This window comes from Lepisma saccharinum, chromosome 21, assembly GCF_977018435.1.
Source record: "Lepisma saccharinum chromosome 21, izLepSacc3.1, whole genome shotgun sequence".
Classification (NCBI taxonomy): Eukaryota; Metazoa; Arthropoda; class Insecta; order Zygentoma; family Lepismatidae; genus Lepisma; species Lepisma saccharinum.
Window position 1 is genome coordinate 29,696,898 of NC_139249.1, and position 19,590 is coordinate 29,716,487.

General features: G+C 35.8%; 1 protein-coding gene across 5 annotated transcripts in view; it reads left to right on the top strand.

The window, feature by feature from the left end:
* The first annotated feature begins 630 nt into the window (after positions 1-630).
* The window catches only part of LOC146004407 (uncharacterized), a 145,592-nt gene continuing 126,632 nt past the window's right edge, over positions 631-19,590 (top strand). For all 5 annotated transcript variants that reach the window (XR_014443927.1, XM_083143246.1, XM_083143245.1 and 2 more), the window contains exons 1-4: positions 631-822; positions 8,818-9,050; positions 13,458-13,723; positions 14,767-15,005. Coding sequence is in view for 4 of the 5 variants with exons in the window: in XM_083143246.1 (XP_082999372.1) it covers positions 787-822; positions 8,818-9,050; positions 13,458-13,723; positions 14,767-15,005 (774 nt within the window). In the remaining variant the exon portion in view is untranslated. The remainder of the gene's footprint in view (positions 823-8,817; positions 9,051-13,457; positions 13,724-14,766; positions 15,006-19,590) is intronic.

Here is a 19,590-nt window from a genome sequence, read left to right on the forward strand (position 1 = left end):
CCAATGCCTACTCTATATAAAAGAGAACATTCACATTTATGAGGAGTTAGGGTGTTCACATGCCTATCAAACCAGAAATAGGGATTGTTTAGGATTGTTTAGATGTAATTACAAGAAGACACAAAAAACCTTCTACTACATGTCAGTTAAGTTTCACAATGCTCTCCCTCTGTCTTTAAGGCAACTGCCCTTTTTAGAATTCAAAAGAAAAGTACAAAAAATATTAACCGATAACTGTATATATAGGGTAGAAGAATTCTTTGAAATTAATTGTATTAGGTAAAATAGTTATGATTGTAAAACAATAATGTTAACAACTAAATTTATGTAAGTGGTGTTACGTTTCTAAAATGCTTTTTGGATGTTTTTTTTTTTTTTTTTTTGTTTTTTTTTGTAAGATCTATAGATACTTTATTTGTACATTTCTGACGATTGTAATACATGTGATGTTCTCACATGTTTCTACAATAAAAATTATTATTATTATTATTATTATTATTATTTTTTCTATGAAAAAGAGTAAAGCAATTTGGCTATGAACAAGGAAATAGTGATATCTGTGATATCACTGTAACTAAAGAGCTTGGTGTAACGTTTTGGCAACAGTGACTTACTTGTCGTCTGTTATGTTCCAAGATGGTAGGCAGAGGGGAATGGATGGATTTTGTTGATTTTATTATAAACGTTCTGGTATGCAATATAATTTAAAGGGACATCCGCAGATTTTCTCTGAAATGTGAAGAAATATGTAAATACACTTTCGAAAGTATATTTAAAAGGTTAAATATGGACAAGTTTTTACACGGTGCAAGAAAGCATTTGGTAAGTACAGATTTCAGACTAAGATGTTGAGAATATGACTTAAACTCCAGATTAATTATCAATGTTACAGTATTTGTCGCATTGTGAACGTATTTGCTATATAAATAAATATTACTTCATAGCATAATCAACATTAGTTGACTTACAATGGACAAGTCTGGCCCAACACCCACCCTGTCAAGCATTACAAAATATTTCGTTTTCTTTTCAACCGTATGAGATTCCAGAAAGAAACAATTTTTTCGCTTCTTTTTCTTTATAAAATTACTGTCTGCATCAGGTTACGATATTTTTATCGTGTAGGCAGTTATAATTTGTAAAATTGAGTTAAAGGGTGTGGTTATGACTGAAATTAGAATGTCTTTTTATTGTGAAATTTTTCCCGGGAAATGATACGAAATATATATGTGTGTAGCACGTTACTCATATATTGCAGTCTTCTGAGACTCTTAGAACGAATGCTCGAAAAGTGTGTGTGAGTGTGTGAGGGGGAAGAGCGGTGGTATCTCCCAAGATATCTCATCAGTGGCGGCGCCAGGATCTAGGGGTGCAGAATGAAATTGTGATTGTGCGATGTTGAAAACACGAAAAATGCATGTATGCTTTAGCCACTACATCGAATATCAATGTGAAAGTATGTCAGGAAAACTGAAGGCCACTAATAACTTGCTTCATTTTTTTTCTACAACCACACATTTGGAAATTTGAAACAAAGAAAGCTTGTTCAAGGCAAGCTAATGACATACTGTGTCTTACACCCCAAGAAACTGATCATACAACGTAAACATACAAACACAAATTACAGATGTATTGCACTATTTGGTGAAATGAAAAAAATCATCCTTGCTTTTAATTAATTTGTTTTATTTATTTCGCTTTTCAAGCACTGCAGACTATTTACGAGGCCCAAGTTCCTTTTGTTTTATTGCGATCTCATCATGCTACAAATGCAATTTTTACATGGTTCGGTTTTGATTTACGTCGGTTAACTCATAGTGCGGAGTTTTAGCGATTACTTAAGATTTTGTTCAATATATGGTTTTGTGGTTAGGTTAGGCAGGTCAGGTTTGGTTCTGTTAGCATTAAAATAAAGGGTACTAGTTTTCTATCCTTCGGACACATTTATTTATTTTTATAGAAGTAACTACTTACTGTAATAAGTTCCTGTAGCATTGTCGAACATCGGGAAGGTGTTTTGTGTGATGTGGGAATGTTTCATAGCTGAAATTCATGTTGTTTGTTGAAAATTAATTCTCCGACGGAGAATAGCTAGACCCACGAACCATTGGTGCGTGGATAGGTTAGTTCTGTTAGGTTAGGAAACATAGTTAAAATTTGGTGTCGTGTTAGTATCAGGATCTAGAAATTGGAAATAATTGCGAACCATTGGCGCTAGCCCCACGAACCATTGGTGCGTGGTTAGGTTAGTTCTGTTAGGTTAGGAAACATAGTTAAAATTTCATCAAAACAACGTTGATACACCTTCAGGAATGTTCCGCGAAGCAGATACGTAAGTACAAATGTCAAAAATTGACGAAACGAGAAAATTAGAGGTGTCTGAAGGATAGTAAATTTTTACCGTCACTTTTTTGGGTTGCTTAACTTTTCTTAATATGTTCCATTGGTTTGTTCCCCTTCTATAACATGCCTTCATTTACATAATCTATGTTCCATCTTCAATGTCAGGATGAAATGTAAAGTTGAAGTGATACATTTAGAATACATGGGTAAAACTTCGATCTAGTAAAAACTGATTTCTTCATTTTTACGCAAGAAACTACTTACCGAAATCAGTTTCTATAGCATTATCGAAGTTCGTCAATGTATTTTCTTTCATCGTGTAATCTCTTTTAGCATGAATTCATTTTTTTTTCTAGAAAAATGTATTTTTAACTATGTTTGCCTAACCTAACCTTGCCGTGAAAGGTTTTTTAGGGCTATGCGTGAATGATTTGTGAGGCTATCCGCTATTATTTTTGTGAGAAAAGCATAATTCCACCCTAAACAATGTTCCGCAATGCAGAATACGTAAGTAGGAATGTTAAAAAGGATATTATTTAAATGAGTTATAGTTGTTTTCACGGTTATGCAGAAGTGTGTGCTATCAAAAGAAGAACTACTCATCACATTCCAACTTGTGTTAAATAATTTCTGAAGCATGACCTGATGACACTTAAAAGCAACTGAAATTTTTGTTGCAGTGAAACCTGAAGAAAAGGGGAAGAACAAGTAGACAGAAAATAAAACTTGTTTCTATGCTATGCTAACAATGCTAAAAAAAAAAAATAATAATAAATAACTGGTAACAGTTTCATATCGGCACAATGTATTTTTTTCATTTTTACAGAAGAAACTACTTACGGAAATGAGTTTCTGTAGCATTTTCAAATTTCGTGCAGGTATTTTCTTTCATCTTGGAATCTATTTCACCGGGAATTCATGTATTTGTCAAGAGAAATATCTCTCCAACGCACAATTGCTGTTGCTTTCATTTCCTTCGTCTACATGAACCAGATGTTGAGTACGTTTGATGACATAACACCCTGTCAGGTTTCCAAACATGCCGTTGTTTTGCAAGAAGATGAAAAAACGTAATATTCATTCCTGATATTACTACGACCCCAAATTTTAACTGTTTGCCTAAACTAACCTAACCTTACCATGAATGGTTTGTGGGGCATTTTTCGGTTAAGAAGGTTGGAAACACTGATGATCCACAATGCTAGTCAAGCTGTTATATTGTGTGTTACGGAAGCAAAAAAAGGAAGAACAATAATTACTCGTAATGTGAAAAATTGAAATTATTTTCATGAAAAAAGCATAATTCCACCTTGAAGAATCTTTCGCAATGCAGAATATGTAAGTACAAATGTTAAAAATAACGAAATAAACGAGTGAGAGGTGTTGTGCCCATACAAAACTGTTACGAATCATCTAATTGTTCAATGAATCCTATTGAAATACATCTGAAGGACTAGAATATGCTTCTGCCTGTTTATAATAATTACAATAGCCATCAATAGTTACAACTTCATTAATTTGCTTCACACAAACTGTTTTGAATATATAGGCTTTAGTTGTACGTTTATTTTGCATTACAGTGCAATTACTATTGTATCTGTTTTTAAACTTCTGTTTCTCAAAAGTGTGACAAATTTGTGCCCAAGTTCAGATTGTTTAATTCGTAATTAATCATGGTACACTGGCACTTTTTGCATGGTTTGGTTTCTATTTATGTCTGTTAATTCATACTTCAGAGTTTTAGTGATTACTTACTGCATCTTATCTTGACAATGAATTCTCCCTTCCATACACCTGTATATGATTTTTTGTTCATGAGCAGCTGTTCGTTCAATCTCATCTTGGGTACACTCTGCTGCTGTTATCTACTTCATGTGCGTGGGGTGCGAAGAAGTATTACATTGCTAAATGGTTTCACTGTTAGGTTAGGCATGTTAGATTTAGGTAGTTTGGCATTAATAAAACATTCCTAAATACTTCCAACACCTGATCATGTAACAAATCTTGTCACAAGCACAAAACCACCTTTGAGTCTCGCATGAAATCCCCTAAAATTCTGTGTCTGAACAACTGGACACCAAGAGCAGCTGCTCGATGAGAAGCACGGATGCTCGCGTAAGCTACTTTTCAAACATAATTTCTCTGGTAAGTACTACATAGTGAAACGTTTAACTGTGTTAATTAGTTTGTCCAACCTTGAAACTTACTCCTGCAACCATTTCCAGTATTCTGAAGTACTTGCAAATACTCCTTTAAGACTTGCAAAATGAATCATTAAACATTCAGAACCGTTACCCCCACAAATATCTGAAACCTTAGTTCTTAATTATATACACACAGGGATGCCATTTTATTATTGAATCAGTTTTGTTCTTAGTATCAGAAAGTGAACTGATATAACATTTTTTCAGATAACAAAAAAAATCAACTTATACTTTCATCTCGTCAATTTGTACTTGTGACGAAGGGATTCAATTGGTTTTGTCTTTAATAGAGAACTGTGTATTTAGACATTTACTTTACAAAACCATGACATTCGAATTTTGTCATAAGTATAATAACAAAATGGCAGAATATTACACTAAATTACGGACTACTTATAAATATATCAGAGTGGCAAAATTATCACTACTAAGAATGTGAGGCTGGTATAGCTACAAGGGGAAATGTAGGATACTGTAAAATAAATTAAAATAGTATTGCACTGTGTATTGACTACTCTGGAGAAAAAATGATTGTGGAAAACTCTGGGAAAATACATGTGAATCTTGTAAATGCAGCTTCCCTTTCAGATTATAATCAAGTGATTACCAGTTGTATACAGTTAGACTCTCGCTTCAATACCTAACATTCTGCATTCAATATGATGACATGCCATAATATCACAATGAAAGAGTTAATTGTGTTTTTAGTTGAAAATAGATTTGGAAAGCAGGGCATAAAAGGAAATGGAGTTCACATTGTCTCATTGTATCCATGGTACTAGGGTAAATCAAAAAGTAAGTTACACCCCCTTTGTATAAAACAAACAGAACACATTAGAAAGAAAATAATTATTGTACAAAAATGTATGAACATTTTAACTTTTTTTCGACATACTCACCAAAGTATTCCAAGCACTTTTTGAATCGTGTGACCAGGTTTTTTTTATTTCTTGTGTGTAAAAATTCCGTCCAATTTCAATTGAGTTGACTTTTGTGCTCATCGGTTAACTATCGCGGCACCCAGTGAGAGCACAGTTCACGATACACCCAACTGGTGATGAATCAGCATAGACACACTATCGTAGGATATGTTCAGTTCACTTGCAATCTCTTTTAATTTTCACGTGGCGGGTGGCAAGGATGATTGCATTCACATGCTCTGTTTTGTCGATAGTGTTCACAGTTGCAGGCTGCCCAACACACTGTTCGTCTTTCACGTTTGTTCTTTCCTCTTCGAACATCTGGCACCATTTCCTGATCATGGGATGTGACATTGCATTCTCACCAGACACCTCAACAATTTGGTGATGGATTTCACTCTGATTTTGAATGCCACCTCAATACGATGCACCATACTCATACGGTGACGACTCTCATATTAAAGCAGCTGCAGCATGGCTGCTTTGGGTACGGGGGAGAATACATTCCGGACAGTATTGCCACCAAACGTGATTATTTTATCTCTTTTAGTACAGGAACACGGCTCGGGTGTAACTTACTTTTTGATTCACCCACATAGGAAAATTTCTCCCAAGGGAAATAGGGGAGGTCATTGTAAAATTTATTTAAAATAGTGATGTTCCAGAATTCTGGAAAACTCATTTGTGAACCCTGATGTATTTAAGTTCTTGGTTATGGTTCAAATTATTTTTTCTCTTCCCTGGACATTGAAAAGTGAGAGCAGGTGTCTTCACTGTCATCATTATACTTTGCCATTTCCTGCCTCTGGATGGGTCAACATAGAAGTGAAGTCAAGCATCTCCAGTTTTTTTTGGTCTTCCACCACTCCTCTCTTTTCACAGTGTTCCAATCTTGTCCTCTTCTCCTACAACTCTCCACTGTCTGCTCTTTCCACCGACATCTTGGTCTCCCCGTTGACCTTATTCCCACTTCTTGTGCATCATAAGCTCTTACTGGCAGTCTTTCTGCACCCATCCTCTTCATGTTTCCGAATCATCTCATCTGTTCCTGATCTATCCTGTCCTGAAGCTTCACCACTCCCACTGTCTGTCGGATCTCCTCATTCCGTATTCTATCCCTTCTAGTCTTCCCCAGTATACTCCTTAAAACTTCATATCCACTGTTGCATCTATATTTTGTCTCTCTCTGTCATTGTCCAAGTCTCTGCTCCGTACGTAATTATTGGCACATAGTATGTGTTATATGTTATCTTCTTGCATTTCGTAGGTACATCCCTGTTGCATATTAATCTTCAAACGCTTTGATATAGTCTACTACCCATTTGTACTCTTCTGTTTACCTCCTCATCTATTCTTCCACTTCTCTCAATTATGCTTCCTAGATATTTGAAACTCTCCACTACCCTCAACTTCCATGTCCATCTTCATTCTTGGTACATTTCTGGCTCTGTTTCTTGTTGTTATTAGTACTCATTCGTTTCTGCACTGAATTTCATTCCTGCTCTTCTAATTTTCTCATTCCAACTATCAAGCCGTATCTGTATTACTTCTTCCCTGTTTCCCCATATTACTAAGTCATCAGCAAACAGCAGGGCCTTCATCTCTTCCTCTCCTATCTTCTTCCCTAGTTAATTGCATCCATTGTAATTATGAAGAGCAGTGGGGTCTTCACTGTAGGAAAGTAAAATGTAAGAGGCAAACTCTCATCATTTACGCCATTGCCAAGGGGAGCTTTGCTGATTGCACTTAGTCACAAAATGTTTTTTTGTGGTATTGATGAAAAACAGACATTGACTGTGGTAGTAGTATGTTTTATGAATGCCTGATGTAACATCGAAGAAGTTGTCATAGGTAGCCTAATGTCTAAAAATCTAGCTTTCTCACAAATTTTCAAAACCTTAAGTAGATATCTTAAAAGCATCTGTCTTCACTTTTAAATACCTTTGTGAACAATTCCATTACTCCATTTTCCTTGAAAATGAGTCATATTATTTGTCATGTAGCTCTGGCTACAGAACATGCGCGGGGACAACAAACCGGGGCAAAACAATACATTGAGAGAACAGCTCAGTCCGAATGGCACACAGGTTCAAGTCTCTGCTAAGAACTTTTCTCCTAAGATTTCGGTCTGTGTATCTAACCGGTGTCCACCACAACAATGCCTGGGGTTCGTCGTGCTGACCACGCATCATCCCGTAACTGGTTGAATGATCGTCCACCTCTGGTGGTAGGTAGGCACTGACCCTCGCAGGCTGTTATGCCATGGGTTATTATGAATTTACATATGTGTAGCATTCATGAATACTTTAAAAGAATAAAAGAAATTGAATAGTAGGTTTAGTAGTTTTGAATGGACCTACTGTCTTTCATAATTTACTATTAAGATAAATATGCAGGTGTGGAGTATAAAATAGGAGCTGTGTGTGTAACCCCCCTCCCCCCTCTTTTCCCTGGCACCACATGTGTGCAGTTGCCGTAGCAGGCAGCTGTAATTAATGATGATACCGTCTCTCTTCTAGAGTGGTTATAGTAGTGCACTAGGAAGCCATAGAACCTTAAAAATGCTAGGTAACAGACATTTCATTGTGTTTCTCCCTTCGCATATTTCATCAATTCACTAGTCATCTTGATTCTTTCCTAGATAAGCAACGTAAATCACCAAAATACACATAATTTGTTGTCACACATTGCAAATGTTTCCTTTGATCCTTGCACTGTAAATAACTATTGTATATTTACACCCAGTGTCTGTGAATGGTCCGTTATATCAACAGCAAAGCAAAATGAGCCAGGTGTGCGCACATGGTTATCCACAGACATTTCGAGAAGTGCCACCTAGCATGGAGTACACGTGGCTGTCAGGGTAAACTTGCTGTGGGCAGTCAAACATAGTCAGTGTAAGAGGGAGTGTCACAGTGCAATGGAGCAACGAGTGAACATCAAGTTCATCCTCAGTCATTCACTTCTTATTGCGAAAGCATTTGGACAAGTCGTAAACACATTTTCTGCTCGTTGCTTCGATCCTGTACACTTGTACCAACAATTCATGCACCTGAATTCTGTTTCCCCACCCGAAGAGTGCCATGAAAGATGATGGCGGTAATCCAAGAACATATGACAGTCGTTCTGCGATCAATTCCTAAAGAGCCTTTTGCTGACAGTTTCCAGGAGCTTTATGAGCATTACCAATAGTGTGTTGTGGCGGATGGCGAGTAATTTGAAGGCCAATAGAGGTAATATGTTTGTATCTTCTGTTTTGTTTGTTTTCTGATGACATTCACTGAACTTTTTAGACACAGGGTGTGTGTTCAGTTGGAAGATTTTAATTCTCGGTAATGATCACATTTCAGGGTGAACTGGACAAAGCATCCAAGGTCATTGTTGTGCTGGGTAATGAAGCGTGTGACTTGGACTCTGCTGTCTCTTCACTGGTACTTGCCCTGCAGTTGGACAACTCCGTGAAGAAAGATGGAGAAGTCGTTCTTCCTGTTCTTAATATTCCTCAGTGTGATTTACCTCTGAAGACAGAGGTGATGTTCTATTTCGAAGAAAATGATGTTCCAACAGACTTGCTTATATTCAGGTATGGAGCGTATATTAATAGGCTTGCCAACTTTAAAGAATAAAATTATGGGAGATTTCTTTACAGCCGTCAAACCCTATATTGGTCATTCCATGTCATCGACCAGGGCCTCCAGGTCATGGTTATTTGATTTGGATTAAATTTGGCATGAAGGTTCAATCATGTCCGAAAGGCTTGTATTCCAAATAATATGTTCCTCCGAGAAATAGTTATAGAGTTATAGCCTGAAATTAAATTAAATTTCTGAAATTAATTGGTGTCCTATGATTTTCAATTCACTCTGTTGTTGTATGTCTAAAGAACTGTAAATAATCTTCTAGTGATGTTTTGCAAGGTTAAATCCCAATTTTGTGGTTGTTACAGAAAAGTGGTCATCCAAATACGTCAGATTTGGTTTCTTCGACCTTTGGAGCATACTGCGATTCAGGCAATGTTAAGAGATACATGTCTTGAGTGCTACACAAAGAGCCTTAAGCATACTATTAGCATTTAGTAAAGTTCAATTTGATTCTGAATATATTTGGGGAGTGGGGGTGGAGTGGGTGCAATTTGCCCCAAGAAAAATTTACTGCGCTTACATTAAAAATTATATTCTTTCTCCGAAAGTATCAGATGCAAGTCTGCAAGTCTTGGCACGAGAATGAAACACACATCCGGCAATATTCAGGTTCCATTTTAAATCATCACGTTCCGGTGTTGCCTACGTGGGGGTCTGATGAAATTCAAATTTAGTAAAAATATAGTTATTTAACTTTCTTCTTCTACTACTTGATAAATGAAAATTAAGTTTATTCGACTATGGGCGTATTGTTCAGTGTGTATGAAAGAAAACTAGATATAAGTTTTAACTCTAGGATTCATAGTTTCCGAGATAACAATTTTTGGAATTTTGAATTTCCTGTTAAAAAGCATGACTTTTATATTAGAAAATATTTTTCTACGAAAGTGTCATCAGTAAGTGCACAATTCTTGCTATGAGAATAAAATACATGTTAGGCAATACACAGGAACTGTTCTGAACCCTCACGTCCTGGCGTTGCCTACATGGGAGCCCGACAAAATTGAAATATTGTATAGAAAAAATAAGATTATTAACTTTCGTCTTCTTCTATTTGGTTAGTGCAAATAGGATATTTTCAACAATAGGCATATAGCTGAGACTGTACTGAAAGGAACAAGCTATAATTTGGTACTATAGCATTTGTAGTTACGGAGATATAAATTTTCATTTAAAACTTGCACAATTTTACTTCCCACTGAAAACGCGCTGGACGTTTAAGAGTCTACCTTTACTGTGCACTAGGGGCTTGCAATAACAAGTTGAAATCTTGACACACATTAGAGGAAGGTCCAATTATGTAGTGTATGCAACTTGGCTTGGATATCTCTTGTCTCTGTGCTACACCATTTCAAAAATCCACCATTTTCTGGTGATTTTTCAATTTCTTGCATATTCAACCACATATAATATGAATTGGGTGATATATATGGAGGCGACATAATGTGCGCATACTGAGCTCACATCAGGGTTACTAGAAAAATTAATGCCACCTTCTTGGTTGGATTACAGTTTTAACAGCAGGCACACAAAATGTGCATTTTTTGACACATATGGATTTTTAAGGCATATTTTGGTGTATTTTATTTGCAAACATAAACAATCTGAGGGTATTTTGATGCAATACACGTATTCCTTGGTGGAAGGTTTGTTTGGTGTGTTAATATTACTAGGCTGTGAATGATAGTTCCAAAGTTATTGAGTCCTGAAGTTAACCCTGAGGCTCATTTCTCATATTTGGATCCCATTGTCTGTTGTGCACCACCTTCTTCCACAGGCTATAACTCTATAACTATTTCTCGGAGGAACCTAATATTTGGAATACAAGCCTTCCAGACATGATTGAACCTTTATGCCAAATTTCATCCAAATCAAAGAACCATGACCTGGAAATTTTTCTGAAATTGGTCGATTTGACATGGAATGACCCATATATTAAAAATGTTCTGCAAGAGTAATCCCCTGATTATCAGCTGTTGTCTGGTCTTGTTACTGTGAATACTAAATTGAATCAGCTTAATGAAGAGAACCTAACAACCACAATTTGTAAATAGTATTTCCTTTCCTTTTCTCGTGACTCCAAACTGGCCATCACAGCAACACTTAATTCCACTGTAACGTAATGCAAAATTGTGTGGTTGGAAATATATGGTTGATGTCTCAAGACATTGATGCAACAGTGCCTTTGTTTTTGTTTTATGTAGGTGCTTTGACACAACAATGTGTTGAAACTTTCTATTTCTCTCTTTCTCCCACTAACTTCAACCATGACTTATTTTTCCTAATCATGAGTCATCAAAATATTGTTGTGAGGTTTAATTGTTTGATTTGCAGTAACAAATTTCTTCAATCTGCAAATACATACCTAAAGATAATAATAATAAAAAAATATATAATAATTCTAAAAGTCTAAATCTTTTAATTCCAGGAGGCAACAAAGGTTGTCCGGGAGACCATGAGTGTGAGTTTTGTTCTGGGAGGGTTGGCAGGCCTACGTGTTAACTGTGTTGCGAGACTTTTCTTCTTTCTGTTCATTTTTCTTTATGTACTCGGTGTATGAAGAGTGACCAATTTCTTCGCTGCATCTGAAAGTGTGGCCTCAAATTTAATAGCTCAACGAACAAAATAAGGTAATATAATATGCAGATAACTCATCTGGAACTCATCATTATTGCGAGGGAGTTAATAGAGACTGGGCTAGTACTTAGATTAATGTCAGTCCAATGTCAACTATTGGATAGTTCTCTTACAAAGAAATTGGGCCCCGTGAGAAAATCAGACTTCATATTGTTACGAAGAATAATGTCTCGCGGAGTTCTCTTGTATGTACAGTTTATTTACATATACCTCCCCTACTCCGTATATACATTTTTCCATTACAGATCCAATAACACATGCTTTAAGTTGCCTTTTGCCCCATCACACAGAGAAATGCACTTATCAAGACTTCACTCTACGAGCTCACTATTTAGCATAGCGGTAACCCGCCCTCACAGTTTATCATGCAGAGGTCACTACGCATACGGCGCTTACTCTCTGTGTGTCTCGATGCATCCATAAAACTGTCTTAATCCATTGACGGAATGCCACTTTCTGAGATCTGAAAGCCTGAGAATCTGTGTCTGAGGATATGAGAGACTGAGACCTGTCGGAACCTGGTATTTATACATCCGACAAACGACCCACCCCCAACCACCTGGGCAAGGCCCTATTGTTACCTTTCAAACCGGGAAGCTGTTTAGGGAAACCAAACGTTGGCTTTACGGCTACTTTGCAAAAGGCAACCTAGGCACGAGCATTTACAAATATCCAAACTTTTACACATATACTTTCTATTTTGCAGCTGTGTGCGTAATAACCACACAGCAATATTCGGAATTCACAAAAACATAAGAATACCCCAAAATTGTTTAACAAAATGATTGTTTGCCAGTGTAAGAGATAATTGAGTTAATTGATTTTGTATAGTGCCTTCGTTTATTTATTGTGCTGCTGGAAGCACACCACTTGCCAAGAAAATCAGTTATACGTATCCCCTCAATTAATATATATAATTTATTTTTATTAAAGTAAAAGTACATTAAAATACAAAATTACAAGTAATCGTATATGTTTCTCACAATGAGTTTTGCCCTGCCCCCCACATCCCCTTAAATGGGAAATTTTAACTTTTTTTTTTACACCGATGTGTAAAATGTTGTTCTTGTACTGCCACATATTTTTCACATCTTTTGAGAAACTTTCCGCAAAAGTCACCTCCTCACACTTCTGCAAGAGTTTGTTTTCACAGAAGAATCGTACATAAAAATTCTTACTTAATGCTGCTGCATTATAACACTTATTGTTTTACCACTTATCACTTTAGCAAACTATACAGAAGTGAATATAAATATTTCTTCAACGCGACACATATACCTGTATGCAAGGAAATGCTGACATTCACAGCAGACAGGTGCCACTTAGTTGAGGGGTTACATGCATCCAGCCAGCAGCATGCTTCCAACAACTACGCAGGCCATGTTCTAGTTCCACAGTAAGCCGACCTCCGTGGCAGAGTGGTTAGCACAGTGTGCTACTATGCCAGGAGTCCCAGGTTCGAATATCGGCCTTGGTGTTCTTTGTGAGTGTTTCATCATCATTTTCATCATGTTGTCACTCTTCATCTTCACAATTAGCGAAAAGTGGCAGAAAAGCGAAGTAAAATAATCCCGATCAATCAAGCTGCACAATAACCAAATGGAGGTACTGTACAATGCTTCCCCTAGAATTATGATCGAATAAACAAAGTGCTGATATAACTTAATATTGTAAATAACGTAGCAATCTTATATAATTTAACTTTTTCACAGAGATGAAGTAGATTTACATTCACTGCACAAAGCAAGAAAGCTGAAGTTGGTGTTAGTAGACCATCATGTTCTCCCCGCACAAGATCAAATATTGAAATCGTCCGTCGTGCAGGTGTTCGATCACCGCCCTCGGGAACCAGGGACCAGATGGGACGGTTGCGATGTGAGAATCCAGGAGGTTGGATCATGCTGCACCCTCGTGGCAGAGAGGATGTTGGGAACAAAGCCTGAACTGCTCACAGAACAAGTTGCCACACTCTTATATGGTAAGATATATCAAGCTTTTGACATATTTTCAATTTGTTACAGTTCCCTGATTTTCTTGCCAATTACTAAACATTTTTGCTTTATCATATTCAGGTTCTTTTACAGCCAACACTTGCAGAAATGTTATCAAGAAAAAGTGAATGGCCTGTTGGACGGAGAAGTTATTTGCAAGGGTGAGGTAATTACATTTATTATGGGTAAATGATTTGAAACAGTTTTTTTTTTTTTTTGAGGAGGGTAAAAAAAATCTTGACTTTATTTCCCTGCCTCTGAGAATATGTGCACTATCATAATTGTTTTGTATTATTCATAAATAATTGTAGTGCTATAAATTAATTTAAATTGGGAAAGTGGTAATTATGTGTGCTACTGGTATGTCCATCTTTGTGGAAAGAATGTAAATCTTGGAACTGCACATTTAAAAACATTTAAAAGTACTTACAGTTAGGTGCTCGTCTTTATCAGTTACCAATGTTGTGATGATCTCAAGGCTCACTAGATGTTACAGACTTACGTGAAATAAAATGTCTTGAAGGAGAAGACACGATATCTTTAAAATGTTGCTGACTGTTAAAGAAGAACTCCCAACTGTCATCACTTGTAATCATTTTTAAGTTTATCAACATTGAGAGCAATGTCCACATTTAGAAAATTTTACTCCTGGAACTGTGTATGCAATGCACATTCAAAATTGTAATTTTTAAAAATGGGCTGTTTGTTTTAATGAATATAATTAAATAGTATATTTTATTTAATTGTTATTGTAATGATAGAATGTGAAGTGAGATTTTGTAAAACTTAAAAATTGATAAAAACATTTCTGAACTCCCCCTTTACATTTTGTTTTATTCAAAACACTGGCAGTATACATATGCTTGAAGCTGTAAAATCTAGATGTATTCTGCTGTGCATAAAGTGTTCAACTGTCCATATGATTGATCTCGTGACTAATATATTTTGTGCTTGGAGTACACAAGCATAACCAGTAAAAATATAAAAGTTATGTAAAAGCCAGTGTAACATTTATTATTATATCATTCAGGACCAATCTTGCTCGACACGGCTTGTCTTTCGGAGAAAGCAGGCAGAGCCACTCAACTGGACCACAAGATTGCCAAAGAACTTGAGAAGCATATGAGTTCTCCTTCTCCTCAAGAGGTGTTTCGACTTTTGAAAGCTGCTCGCTCGAACATGAGTGGTCTTACTCCTCAGCAACTGCTCACCAAAGATCTGAAAGTAGTGGCGGGAATTCCAATGGCATCCATGCCGATGCTTGTGAAGGTATGCGTTTCAAATTTATTGATAACATTGTTTCTATGATGCTAGGGATCTAGAGTTTTTGGTATTATTTTAATTACACTAATATGCAAGGTTTTGTTGTTTTGAAATAAAGAGGTGTATCAGAATGGATTTTTTCCGCAGATTCCGAAAATCACTTTCAAAATTTCATAGCACATCAGGTTTTTCACAAATCACAAAAATGTAAAAAAAAATGTAATTTTTTAATGACATTGATATATGACAACATTTGTAACTTGTGAAAATGTGCTCTGAAGGAACGGAATGAATGTGTAAGGAATAAACATATATACATGGCTGATTACGAAAATGAAACTTACTCATACCACACCCCACCATCACATGACGGTCATACATGTGGCGCCATTCCGGCCAGAATTCCCACTAGTCAGTGCAAAGCAGGGACTGCTCCCAGGTGCATTGTATTGAGTACTATAGCCCTTTCTTTCTTGCTCTGTTTCGGATTTAAGATTATTTGTTTTAATTGGGATTAAACATACCCTTCCGATTGACAGATGAAAGATAGCTATGAACCTGCATACTGGACCCCCATAAGTACGTGGTACACCATGCATCAAGTAATTTTAATTATTAGAATACTAGAATATAAAGTTCACTGGATAGGATTGAATGACAGTTTATTTAACAAAACTTAACTTTGTATTGAACAATGATATTAGATACATACATCAACTGTCATTAATAATTATGACCTTAACGAGAACAATATATATATCACGATAATTTTCACTAGTTATTCTTAACTAATAATTGGCTTTCTCTCCTTGTGCTGACTATTTAATTGGTCTCATTATTCATCCATGTTCAAATGATTGCCTAAAAGAATATTTCTATGTTAAATTTCCCCCTTTTCCTACTTGTCTGTAATGACGATCACTCGGTAAAGATCAACAAGCAAATTAATATCATACTACGAACTACTCTACAAAATTAAATAAAATACTATTAAACTATTTCTCTACTAAAGAAATGAAATTAAACCATCACCACTACGTTCGTCTAAGTCCCCTGTTGACCTCTCCCGTCACGTCGAGTGCCCTGTTGGATTGTGATGTTGAACGTGTGCTAGCTGGAAGTGAAGTGTGTAGGTTTAGGATTCTTACATCCAACCGGCAAACTGAATTACGTAACCTGCGATCAGTGCCATCTATTGGCTTTTACCTTCTTTCATTCAGAGAGAGAGAAACCAAAATCTTACACAGGCTATAAACTGCCCTCCCCCAATACTTGAACATTACCTGTGGAGGATTTTAACATATATATATACAATATTGATCGCTTACAATAAACAAAATAACACAATTAGGTACTATTGTTGTTTCTCACAAATATCCTTCAATGTCCTTAGGATTCCTTTTTCATTAGATGTTGATTGTCGACATATCTGTACCATTGAGGAATACCTGTCAATACAAAACAATCAACAGTATCTCAACTCACATTTGACAACACATTCAAGAATATATATATGATGATTATGAACATGAAAAAACACCATTGTTTGACTGACTCACTTCCTGGATACTCTATACAGTTTTATTTGATCAATATGACAACGTTTTTCAACAGATGGATTTTCCACCTTCTCTAACAATACAGAAACTGGGGTTAAAAACTTCTTGATTATATATGGACCCTCATACAGCATACTTAATGACCTTGTAATACCATCCAGCAATGATGCTTTAGGATGAGTCCTTACAACTACTTTATCATTGATTTGATACGTCACATTACTGTATTTTTTCTTGTAACTTTTTTCACGTTTATGCCACTCACTTTTCATTTTTTCTAATGCACGAGACCATTTTATTTGATTACCTTGGGTAAAATCTAACATTTCATTATCAGTCAATTGCCAATTTTGCAACAATGGATCAAAAGTTTCCTTCCTAAGAAGAGTTCTGCAGGGGTACAATCTATTGATTGATGATTAGTGTTATTGAAACAATATTGTAAATGATACAAATATTTTGACCACGTCGATTGGTTGGTGGAACAAAAACATCTTAGAGCTTGTTTCAGATTTCTAATCATTCTTTCACACAAGTTTGCTTTTGGATTCCATGGACTAATTGTAATATGTTTGCAACCAATACCATACAGAAATTCACTGAATAACTCAGAAGTATAATAACTAGCGTTATCTGAACAAAATTGAGAAAAATATCCAAAATTTGAACAATATCTTTGCAAATGTTGAATTATTATTTTCGACGAAACTTGTCGTAATGCTTGATACCAAACATATCTACTAGCATTATCTACTACTACAAATACATACTTAAAACCATTTGAATTTGGCAAAGGTCCCAAAATATCACAACTCACTCTCTGTAAGGGATGCTTAATGATTTCTGATGACAAAACACCCATTGGAGTTTTATTTCTTTCCTTAGCTAATTGACACAATTCACAGCTTGTTACTCTATCCTTTACAACATCGACCATATTTTCCCAAGTAAAATTTCTTTGAAGTTTTCTCAAAGTTTTGGACCAATTTGAATGTCCTCCACCTATGACATTGGTGTGATAATATTGAATTAACGGTTCAATTAAGTGTTTGGGGACTAGTACCTTGAATGGCTGTCCTTTATTTCTAGTTTTCTTGTATACAATTCCATTACGCACACAATAATTAGGAACTTGTTCATTGGCCTTGATTTTGTTCTTTATGACCTTTATCTCATCATCTTTATCTTGCTCAGACAAAATGGAATTTAACAATGTAGGAAAACCCCATAAATTCAAACAAACAGAATCAATTTCAGATTTATCTAAATCATCGGTATCGTACTGAGAATGATCATACATTCTTGAAAGAAAATCTGCGATTACATTACTGGATGATGGAATATGATGTAAATCGAAACTAAATGAAGAAATAAATTCAACCCACCTTGCAAATTTACTATATTTCTTCGCTCTCTTCAACATGTGAAATAAGGCCATATTATCTACTCTAATGGTAAATCTTTTACATTGCAAAAAATATTTGAATTTCTCTAATGCTTGAACTAGACTGGTTAATTCTAGTTCATATATTGTTTTATTACGTTCTGTCTCCTTTAATCTCCTTGAAAAGAAATATACTGGCTTTAGTTTACCTGAATCATCTTCTTGCATTAGACAAGCACCATAGGCTTTCAATGAACTGTCACATTCAAGAACGAATTTTTTTGAAAAATCAGGGAGAGCTAAGAATACATGCTCAAGAAATTTACCTTTTATTTGATACCTTTTGCAAAGCATTTCCTTCAAATACACATGGCATATTTCCTAATACATTACTTTCCCGATTTTCATTCAAAGGTGTACTACTCACATTGTCCTGCCCAAGATCAATTAAATCAGTTACGGTTTTTACTTGAGTTTCCTTATTGTAACATTCCATTTGTTCGATTCTACCACTATCTAGACAAGTGAAATCTAATGGATCTTCCCCTATTGCAAATGGTCTTTGAAATGTGGACGACATTTGAGGTCGTATCCCGGGTTGCCAATCCGGAGCCCCTATCTGACTTACCGTAACAAATGGATTACTTCTCTGAAAGTTTGACATTATCTCTTTTCCATTTCTACCAATTATGATAATGAATATTACTTGTCATAGTTCCATCGAACCATGCTCTGCTTTTTATAGCCCTTTCTTTCTTGCTCTGTTTCGGATTTAAGATTATTTGTTTTAATTGGGATTAAACATACCCTTCCGATTGACAGATGAAAGATAGCTATGAACCTGCATACTGGACCCCCATAAGTACGTGGTACACCATGCATCAAGTAATTTTAATTATTAGAATACTAGAATATAAAGTTCACTGGATAGGATTGAATGACAGTTTATTTAACAAAACTTAACTTTGTATTGAACAATGATATTAGATACATACATCAACTGTCATTAATAATTATGACCTTAACGAGAACAATATATATATCACGATAATTTTCACTAGTTATTCTTAACTAATAATTGGCTTTCTCTCCTTGTGCTGACTATTTAATTGGTCTCATTATTCATCCATGTTCAAATGATTGCCTAAAAGAATATTTCTATGTTAAATTTCCCCCTTTTCCTACTTGTCTGTAATGACGATCACTCGGTAAAGATGAACAAGCAAATTAATATCATACTACGAACTACTCTACAAAATTAAATAAAATACTATTAAACTATTTCTCTACTAAAGAAATGAAATTAAACCATCACCACTACGTTCGTCTAAGTCCCCTGTTGACCTCTCCCGTCACGTCGAGTGCCCTGTTGGATTGTGATGTTGAACGTGTGCTAGCTGGAAGTGAAGTGTGTAGGTTTAGGATTCTTACATCCAACCGGCAAACTGAATTACGTAACCTGTGATCAGTGCCATCTATTGGCTTTTACCTTCTTTCATTCAGAGAGAGAGAAACCAAAATCTTACACAGGCTATAGTACGTGACTGTTAGGTTGTTTCTTTGTGGCGTGTGCAATGGCTTCACGTGGTTGTGTCAATCATCCAGACATATTTTGCTATATATGTGGCTGTCATACGGCAGGAAAACA